This window comes from Olea europaea, unplaced genomic scaffold (genome assembly GCF_002742605.1).
Source record: "Olea europaea var. sylvestris unplaced genomic scaffold, O_europaea_v1 scaffold806, whole genome shotgun sequence".
In the NCBI taxonomy this organism is placed as follows: domain Eukaryota; kingdom Viridiplantae; phylum Streptophyta; class Magnoliopsida; order Lamiales; family Oleaceae; genus Olea; species Olea europaea.
The window spans coordinates 111,746-122,332 of NW_019266496.1; the positions used below are offsets into that span (position 1 = coordinate 111,746).

A 10,587-nucleotide genomic window follows, 5' to 3' on the forward strand; every position below is an offset into this window, starting at 1 on the left:
CCCTTTTGAAGGAATTGATTGATTGGCGAGTTCAGATGCAGCGAGTTCGTCATGATACCAGGAACCTAGGTTTGTGTCCTAGTTCAACATTATCTTCTTGATTGATTGGTTTGAACGGTGCTTCCATCAATGAAAAGCACTTCATATAGCCTGATGGATTCGAGCTTGTCGTCCCTATCATGTCAAATGATTGTTTTTCAATCTATAGTCACGTGCAACTGCCCTTTTGAAGGAATTGATTGATTGGCGAGTTCAGATGCAGCGAGTTCGTCATGATACCAGTAACCTAGGTTTGTGTCCTAGTTCAACATTATCTTCTTGATTGATTGGTTTGAACGGTGCTTCAATCAATGAAAAGCACTTCCTCTATTATATTAATATCATGATGATATTTTCAGATAATCTGACACCGACCTCTATCAAGGGGTCTTTGAGTGAGCAGTGTGATTCATTTGACAGAAAGCTCTTTTAACCAAGTCAAGAAAAAATATCAAATTATTTGATGCTAATTTTAGATTGACAGCCACATTATCTATCCCCCACCCCCTTCTTTACTTAGAACACTTTATGCATAAAACTCTCATGGTTATTTATTTCCCAAGAATAAGTACCTATATGGTGTCTGGCATTAGCATTGGCATTAACTTCATATTCTTTATCCTCTACAAAAATTATCTTAAAAGGCAAAGGTGAAGAGCTCGTGGAATTGTACCTTTGTTTGGATACCATGGTCATATACTACCAATTTTGATGCCGCTACTTAAAAGGAAAATACGTCAAAAATTAAATTTTATACTATGTCTTAAGAATCAAATTTAAGTCCAAGCATTCCTCTATGCAAAAGATCAATAAAATTAGAACAAATATAGTTAGTGATTATCTAAATTCAAACTTTTTTCTTGATTAATTATAGACAAGTTCAGATCGTGTAAAGAAGTAATAACATGTCATTTTATTAACAAAGAGCGGTATTGAACTCAATAATTGAAACCGTGTTATGAACATTTTACTCGAATTCGAGAAGCTTTATGAAATAATTTAATTTCCCCATTTTTTATAGACATTTAAGTGAAAGATCTTTCATACTCTTTGAGATCAATTATAGGTTACCAGAGCCAAAATTTATGATTTCCCCCTTATATATTGTTTTGTGATTTTAATTACTTTCATGAACTATCAAATAGTATAACTATATTTCCAGACATTTCTAACCTAACCTTTAACTCCCAAAAAAGGGATTTTTATTTTTATTTTTTATTTTTTAAATCAAACCCAAGAAATGAAAAGAAAAAATTGGCTACTACACTTCGAACTCTTTGGATTTGAGTTTGAAAAGTACATAATTAACGATAAATTCAATGTTAACAAATAATATCTGAGTAGCTGTCAAGTTTAATATCATCAAACATTCTTGTTTTTTTTAGCCAAATTAATGTAAGCCTCCATAATTGGAGTTGATTATGAACGCATGGACATGCCTACTTACTTTGAGCCTATGCCTCTAATAATTAAATTTCAAATAAATTTTGATAAAAATTGGTGAAATGTGTGATCGAAAAATTAATAAAGTTGTAAATCTCATTAAATGCAAAATTAAACTTTAATATTTCTAACGATACAAACATGCCTTAAAATTATTAAACTACACCTTTTTTTTTCCTTGTTTGATTTGATATGATATCAAAGTACTAAATTATATTCTTCTATTCCATCAGTACTCATGAACAGTACTGTATTTCTCAGGCATGTAATAGCGCGTGAAAACCAGTCTTTACCCAAGAAACACTCTTACAAGAAAAAGAGAGTTTTTACTATTAAGTTTTTATGGGAGAAATGGAAAGGAAAGAGTAGTGGGAATTTTCATCTTACATAATCACAGAAGAAGAAAAAATTAAGTTGACTATTTTCTTGCAACAATAATAATATTAAAAATAAATATTAAGTGTTCTACACTTGAAATTTGCAGAAGGAATTCAAGTACCCCCACCTGCAATTCTCCCATTTATACATCCCACAAACCCTTCCCCTCCACACACACACGATCCTGAAAAAAGAGAGAAATGGGGAGAGGTAGGGTTGAACTGAAAAGAATAGAGAACAAGATCAATAGGCAGGTGACATTTTCAAAGAGAAGAAATGGGCTTCTCAAGAAAGCTTATGAGCTTTCTGTGCTTTGTGATGCTGAGGTTGCCCTCATCATCTTTTCCAGTCGTGGAAAGCTATACGAGTTCGCAAGTGCTGGGTATATATACCTATAAAATACATACTTATACACATATATAAATCCACTTAACGTTTTAACTCTGCGTGTGCATAAATATCCAATCATGTGTGTAAGTGTTTATATTTGTTTTTCTTGGTATGTTATGTGTTTAGTTATATAGGTTTTCTCCAGATGCATCTAAATCCTTTCCAGATTAAGTGTTTATCACAAAAACTTCTGAAACACACACGGTATGCGTAGTACTTTCTGGTTTCTTTCTTTCTGTCTCTCTAATTTGGTTTCTTAGGTGAAGATTTTTCAGATCACTGCACTTTCGGTTAAAGGAGACCAAGGCTTAGTTTTTTCCAGTGTTCTTCTGCCGTTCTACGTCTGGCGTCATTTGATTTTTTTGTGTTTTTCTTTTTCTTGATTTATTTATTTACTTGGTGGTTTCAAGATTGATGCTTTTTTAGTACTGGTTGTTAATTTTCCAATGAAAGATCGACACGCGTTACTGTTTGATCTGAAAAAAGATGATTGAGTAGAGCTATGGTTTCATTCCAGACTTATCCTAGTCTCTTGGACCTCTGTGCAAGATCTAGGGTTTCTCTCTCCTTTGATTACTTTCTCTCTCTACACAGTCCTCCGTCTCGTTAATGCTTCAAATTTTTTTAGTTACGTATCAGAAAAAAATGAAGCGATTCTTTGAAACTTGGAGAAAAGCTTCAGGCTTTGTCTCCTTTTTTTTTTCATTCTCATATCTTTTTGTTTCTTCATGGGTCTCTGCTATCTCACTCCTTTCCAATCACCTCATATCTTGGTTTTACCTTTTATATACATTTAATACACACTTACATGTATAGATTCAACAATGCTATATTGTACAAATTGCGACGATGATACTGTAAGCAAAAAAGTGGAATTCCTGAGGTTTATAGTTTGTGGACAGATCAAGCATATTTTGATGATACTTTTCTTTCAAGAAGGTCAGTTTTTTCTTGGGCTATATGAGTTTCAGGCTTTTTTTTTTCAAGAATTCTTTTTCAAAAAATATACACTTTGGCGAAAACTTTTTTGGGAGATAGTGGGTTTTTCTTTAGATGAACGAGTCACTACTCCACATGCTTTGATGCAAGTTTTCTCCATCTATCTGATTCAGACTGGTAGATAAGCAAAGAGTATTTTGGTGAAAGTTCTCTCTCTCTCTGATGATATGGTGACTGCATTAGTTTTCACAAAATTTCTTCTTTTCCCTAAGATTGATTTTGTGGTCATCTTGCTTTTAGTGGTTAATGTTACTGTCTTGAGTTTTTAGATGAATCATTTTGGAAAAAGTAAGAATTAGCAAATACAGAAAAAGTCTATCACACCAATAAGAAGTGGCAAGCAAAATGAGGATGGAGAGATCAGAGAAGAACATCTCAAATGTGGCCTTGGATTTGGAAAATTGTGGATCTCATGTACTAGAGAGATGACGCAAAAAGAGATTTTGTTTTGTTTTTCTAATTTTTCTGTTTTATCTCCACCTTCTTTCACCCCTTTCTGTTCAAGTGCCTTTGATTTCCTGCTGGATAATATTTTTTCAGAGTCCCTTTTTTGAAGAAAAAAAATAAATAAATAAAATTAATTCTTTACATATGGTTTTCAGATTTCATATAAGGATACACTAAGATCTAAGTTGAAATATAGTGTTAATTTCCCCTTTGATTTTTGATGCCTGAAGGTGTGATCTTCAATCATCTTCACTTTTCCCTATTTGAAATCATGAAAATATGTTATTCCCACAATCTATTTTCTCTGGGACTGTATTATCTAATTTCTTAAGAATAAATTAATATTTTTGGTTAAATATTTAGAAGCAGCATAAATATTTTTCCTGTACATCATAAGAGGAAGTCCCCTTTTTCACACAAGTTCATGTTTAGTACTTAAATCGTAGGCAATAATCTATGTTTATTCCCATTTCCCTTTGGCAACAGAAGCTTGTTAATTTAAGCTTCTTTTACTAGTTACTAAATTGAGTAATTACGGAAAATTGTTTGTGATTTTAATTAATTCAGGTTTGTAAGAATACTTTTGTATAATTGAGCAATATTATAAAGATATAGGCCAAAGTAATCTGAAAAAAAATATATATATATATACTGCATCTTCAATTATCCAACTTTTGTCATTTAAATTTACTTTTATCTCCAAGTATACCGAACACATCTTCATTTGGATTCATTATGTACTTTATAACAACTAATATTTTTTTCTCCTTACAGCATGACTGCAACCCTCGAACGCTATCAGCGTTGCTGCTTTAATCCTCTCAACACTGGCGCTGAAAGAGAAACACAGGTTTGAATAGTTAAATCCCACTCTCAAAATAATATTCCACTAGCAATTCTGATATATTAACATGGACAATGAAACTCAAAAGTATTCATTAAGTTAAGCACCCTTAATTCTTGATAACATTTTGTTCATGGTGTCAATGCAGAGCTGGTACCAAGAGGTCTCAAAATTAAAGGCCAAGTACGAAGCTCTTCAACGCACTCAAAGGTCATCCCAATTCTTTTTTACCCTTTATATGTATTCATATTCAAATTCGGGAATGTTTTATGAGCTAGACTGGATGTAAATCGATAAGATTAAAGGGGAAAAAAAAACAAAATTTATGTTTGGAATGGTCTATTTTATTTGCTAAATCGCGAGTGAGATTACCAAACATGCTATTAGTATATTTGTGTGCATGTGCATGCCTTCTGCCTATTTCTTTTCTTGATAGTGTTAGGATTTCGTTGTGCTCGGTTTCTGAGATATTCTTACGGTGAGGGATGATAAAAATCAACAGCTCTCGTTGTTATTTTCTTAGTGTTGGTCCCAAAATGTGTTTGAGTAAAATATGAACAATCAAAAGTATTTGCACAAACAATAATCGATCCATATGTTCACTGTTTTAAACGCTACTAACCCATTGAGCATCTACAAGTAGATATTGCTCCAGATCAATAAAATCAGCCAAGAACAGTGTTCGTACAAGTATAAAGAAATCTTTCTTTGTTTTCTCTCACCTCACAAAGATGATTTACCATAGTAAACCTCACTCCAAACTCACTAACATACACTCAGTACATTAAAGAAATCACTAAAGATTACATGAGAATGAATAACAGAATGGGAGAAAAACTTGAGACAGAAACCTATACCCTCAAAAGTCTCGCACAAAAAACTATGTGAAGAAAAAGACCAGAGGAACGCTTTTAATGGCCAAAAAAACCCACAGATCCAAAGTCCAGTAATGCTCCACGTGTAAGGCCAGATTGCACCAAAACCATAAGCCCAAAGTCGCAATTTAAAGGAATGCACCTTATAAACATATAAGTAAAAGGTCTCATTCAAAAATCCAAGTCAAAATGTGATCGCATAATCCAATTTTCAACACTTAATTAGTACGTATAAGTGTGTATCCTAGATTATTATGAAGTTTGAAAATGATATTCTTGAATTTGGTTTATCTATAATCTTGAAGGAACTTGCTTGGAGAAGATCTTGGGCCGCTAAATGTAAAAGAGTTGGAGAATCTTGAAAAACAGCTCGAAGGAGCTCTTACTCAAGCTAGGCAGAGGAAGGTATGATTCAATGAATTTATAATATCTCATGATTTCTATATAGAAGAATTAATCATATGGTGAAGAATTGAAGGAATGTCACCTTCCTCTTCTTATTTTTTTTATTTTTTTTACATCTAAGGTTGAACTATAAAATGTTACAAGTATATTACTGGACAAAGGAAAGGAATACCATTTGAGCCGAAATTTTTAAAAGAAAACGAAGTAAAAAGAAAAAAAGCAGACATCTTTGATATTCATATTCTTTTTTCAGGTCATTATAAAATAGAAATTTGCCTTGATTCCTAACTTATACATTGTTTAATGATAAGCATGAAGTTTCAAATAAAATAGAAGAAATAGTTCAAAAAGAAAAGAAAATTATGCAAAAGTACATATGCTTATGTTTGAATCTCCTTTTTTGCATGAATAAGCTTCATCAATTGTTTACCTAGGGAAGCAAAAGGAAAGGGATAAAAAAAATGGGACTAGCCTTCGGTTATTCGTTGTATATGAGAGAAAATTTTCCTAATTTTTCAATCCAGTAAAAAATTAAGAGAGTTTTTCCCCTTCTGGTACTCTCTCAAATTTGGGAGATACAATTTTTTGGACAATTATTAATATGATTTCTGGTTTTTGTTGTCATTTGCAACATAATTTGATTTATTTTATATCAGTTCATTATGAACTAGGGAGTGGTACATTGATTATTATTTATCTCAAGATTTAATTATCTTCTTCATTATATTTGTGTATTATTAATAATTAACCCCGTGGGTACGGTTGATGTGCTAAAGACAATTTAAGTAATTAAGTCCGCTCTATGATAACTTAAATTTTAGACGAAATAAAGCACCCAAATCATGTTTTCAAATTTCAGTGCCATCAAATGAAAATTGTGCAAAACATTTGATATAACAAAAATAAATCCGACTTATACTTAAATGAAGTCAAAATTAAATAAAAATAAAGAGGCTCCCTCCTTCCCCTCCCCATGTAATAAGTTTTTAAATGATGTAACTAACGTTTCTCGTAGAACATGAAGTTTAGTTTCAAGAATGGAACTTCTTGTTTTTGTGAAATATCTTAAGTGTTAGATTCACATGTGTTGGGATTTTGTCACCCAACCGAGATATTATGCGGAAATCGAAACACATATAATCAGAAAAACATTAAACACAACACCCAAAAATGGTCACCCAATTCGACAAAGTCTACTCTGGAGGGTTCAAAGATAAGAGCCCGTCACCATGTGCAAAAACCTCCCAAAAGAGAATAAAAGTTTGAAGTACAACAATTAGACCGTCGACTTTATAATAGATCATCGATCTTTAACATATTTCACAATACTCTATGTCTCATCGACACAAAACCCATACACGAGTGTAGTATAGCACTTTATAGTTCAACATTGACCCAAAAAAGGCCCCAAAACTTTGGGAGTTATTATCACACATATACACTTTCTTGGGTTCAATTTCTTTGTAATTATTAAACCAAAATTTATTAGGACATAGAGAATGTACACCCTAAATCCAAGATCAAGTCCTTATCAACTTCTTCATTAGATACAGTTATAACAAGTAGACTGTCTAACTTAGAACCTTATTCAATTCTCCATTATTTTGATCCTTTAGTTTTTTCTTCCATTCAAAGCAATCTTGTTTAAAGTGGCCTAACTTCCCACAATGGTAACACTTCTTATTGCTTCTACCTCTTGATTTAGATCTAGTTTTAGATTTCAATTTAGATTTTCTATTGTTGAGGTTATTTTCCTTCTTCTCAGTTCTTCATCTTACAAACATACTTCTTCTCTTGTACTTGTTCTAGATTCTCTCTTGACCTCCAATTCTCGAGATCGTAGAGCATTAGTGACAATAGTTTGTGTTAGCTCATCTTTTGAGTATTTTATCACATTTTTTACATTCTTATAAGAATCAAGTAGTGAATTAAGAAGAATCATAGCAAGATCTTCATCCTCAAATTTCTTATCATAATGAGCAAGACTTATTACTAGAATGCGAAAATCACTAAAAATTTGCTTCCAAGCCCTTCTCAGGGTCAATTTTGAAACTAAACAGTTTCTTTAAGAGGTAGATCTCAATGGGCTATGTCTTAGTTAGAAACAAAGCATCTAATGCAGTCTATAAGGCTCTAGAGGTTTTATGATCTTCTACTTATCTTATGATGTTATCAGATAAGTACAATATGATAGAACCACATGCCATTTTATTTATATCTAGAATTCATGAGGCTTAGCTTTCAATTCAGCGGAAAAAGTTTTAGGATCATCCTGGGCTTTAGCAAACCTTTGTTGAACCAATATGGCCCTCATTTTCTACTTCCGGATGGAGTAATCCCTCTTTCCATCGAATTGTGATAATTCGACCTTCCAATCCACTGCAGGTTTTGTAAAAGAATGGCTATTACTCGTGGAAATTAGTTATTTTTAATATGACAAATCACCTAAGTAGCAGAAAAGGTCTTGAAAAATAGTTTTGCGGTTAATGACAAGTAAGCTAATCTGAAAATGAAAAACAACAGTAATATAATATGCACAAACTACAATAGCAACATGAAGAATCGATTTCAGATTTTTTCTACATATGGTTCCAATCAGTCAAGGTAAAAAACTGAAACCCTAAATGTGATCCTATTCCTATAAAACAATTTATTCAATTCTCGAATAAATCAAATCACAGTATTACACATATTAAATCATGCAAATCAATTTTGGTAAACTTGTATTGGAACAACCTCACCAAATATTGTGTATAACAATATTAAATCCAATTCCAGTGTTTATTACAGAACTGGACACCAAACCCTAGTTTCCAGAAAACTCCATTCAGTTTTGAGTTATTGAACAACACAGATCAAAAATACATCAATACGTCAAAAACTTAAATAAAATTCACAGATGCCTTGCCCACACCTTACGAGGCTCTGATACCAGCTTCGTTGGGATTTTGTTACCCAACCGAGATAATATGCGGAAACCAAAACACAAATAGTACGAAAAATAGTAAACACGACACGCAAAAATGAACACCCAATTCGGCAAAGCCTACTCTGGGGTCTCAGAGGTAAGAGCCCGTCACTATGTGCAAGAACCTCCCAAGAAAATAAAAGTTTGGAATACAACAATCAGACCATCAATTCAACAATAGATTATCGATCTTTAACAGATCTCACAATAATCTATGCCTAATCGACACAAGACCCAGACATAAGTGTAGTATAGCACTTTAAAGTTCAACACTGACCCAAAAAAGCCCTAAAACTTCCTATCAAGAACACTATACACAACCAACACTCCAGTCGGACTTCACAGTAGAAAAAGGGCCACAAATCAAGACCAAAATTATCCGAGTATCGAAACTCTTTTCTGTTCGATAATTTAGGGACAAGTTATGGAGTACATACATGGAGTTTTTTCTGTTGTATTATGTTTGTGGTTATATATCTTTTTTGTTTGTTAAAACAATCTCTGGTGCATAAGTTATGTACAACGGTTTTAGGTTTCTCTTTTTACTTCTTCCTCCCTACTTGTTTCATGACTGTTCATTACGAGCTCCCGCAGCTTTATGCTGATTTTCTGTACTATTTTCACCGGAAAATGCAGACAAAGATAATGATGGAGCAAATGGAAGATCTCCGCAGAAAGGTATTGCTCACTTCAAGTTTATCATATACAGTACATATATATCTCAGTCTTAGACATATATTTGAGGTCTGGCATCTAAAAATTCCCATTATCTAATGGCAGGAGCGGCAACTGGGAGAGATGAACAAGCAGTTGAAGATCAGGGTTTCCCTAGAATTGTCATCGGTATTCATAAATAATGAAGTATTTATCAATAAAATTATAACTTATCTTTTGTGTATAAATAAGCAAAATTGCATTTGTTCATCTTTCGCAGCATGAGACAGAAGGACAAGGTCTGAGAGGGTTTCCATGCCAGTGGAATGCAGCTGCATCAGCTGGCACTAGCACCTTTATGGTCCAGCCTGGTTCAAACCCTATGGAATTTGAACCAGAACCTGTACTACAGATGGGGTATACATTCCCTTTCCCCTCCTCTCCCTTAATATTCAGGAATTCCAATAAGAAAATTCTGATGAATTGGTGTGCATTCTTACAGGTACCATCACTATAATCTTGGAGAAGGGTCTTCTGTTCCAAGAAACATGGCTGTTGACAGCTTTGATCTGTTTTAGCCATTTTATCTGATTTTAAATGCCTTGTCTTTTATGATTTGAAACACCAGTCAGCATGACTTTTAATGTTTATGCATAAACTGCAAATATGTACGTGCTTTTGCTGTTACGCTTATATATAAATTCCATATTTTGCTATCACCCCTACGTCTTGTATTGAATGACATATAGGCATTACTCCTCTGTCAATACCTCGTCAACATCAAAATCTAACATTAAAAGCATTTCCAATGACGGTGTGAAATTGAGTGTAAATTAATATCTCCAAAACCATTTTTACATTCTCATTTATATCTTGATGGATTCAAATTTAAATTTTTCTCTAACGAAAAATTTTAAATCCACCTTTTAGTTCTTGTGGATCTAAAAATTATATATATAAATTTGCATCTTTTTTATATTTTTTGCAGGAAAATGCAATTTACATTTCCTTCGCATCTACCCATTGGGAAAGCTTTCAATCAATTCAGAGATCTAAATCACAATTTAAATCTATTTTACATCACAAGTTGAGATGTTCTAATCACTCTTTGAATGTTGAAAATGTGAATATTCACCTTAAAATTT

The 10,587-nt window shown here is 32.9% G+C and overlaps 2 protein-coding genes across 3 annotated transcripts in view; both read left to right on the forward strand.

Moving 5' to 3' along the window:
- Window positions 1–1,873, forward strand: part of LOC111391563 (phospho-2-dehydro-3-deoxyheptonate aldolase 2, chloroplastic-like) — a 5,855-nt gene extending 3,982 nt beyond the window's left edge. Inside the window, exons 5-7 of the mRNA XM_023016804.1 lie at window positions 914–968; window positions 1,061–1,150; window positions 1,744–1,873. Of these exons, the coding sequence (XP_022872572.1) occupies window positions 914–968; window positions 1,061–1,150; window positions 1,744–1,873 (275 nt within the window). The remainder of the gene's footprint in view (window positions 1–913; window positions 969–1,060; window positions 1,151–1,743) is intronic.
- Window positions 1,874–1,939: 66 nt separating this feature from the next.
- On the forward strand, window positions 1,940–10,161 carry LOC111391554 (MADS-box transcription factor 6). Of its 2 annotated transcripts, none has more exons than XM_023016792.1 (8): window positions 1,940–2,242; window positions 4,471–4,546; window positions 4,689–4,750; window positions 5,721–5,820; window positions 9,425–9,466; window positions 9,569–9,649; window positions 9,723–9,859; window positions 9,945–10,161. In XM_023016792.1, exons 1-8 carry the CDS (start codon window positions 2,061–2,063, stop codon window positions 10,018–10,020), a joined length of 756 nt encoding a protein of 251 aa, XP_022872560.1. In that variant the 5' UTR covers window positions 1,940–2,060; the 3' UTR covers window positions 10,021–10,161. The 2 variants fall into 2 exon arrangements, with proteins under 2 accessions (XP_022872560.1, XP_022872561.1); XM_023016793.1 differs by having other exon boundaries at window positions 1,945–2,242; window positions 9,569–9,631.
- Window positions 10,162–10,587: the final 426 nt, after the last annotated feature.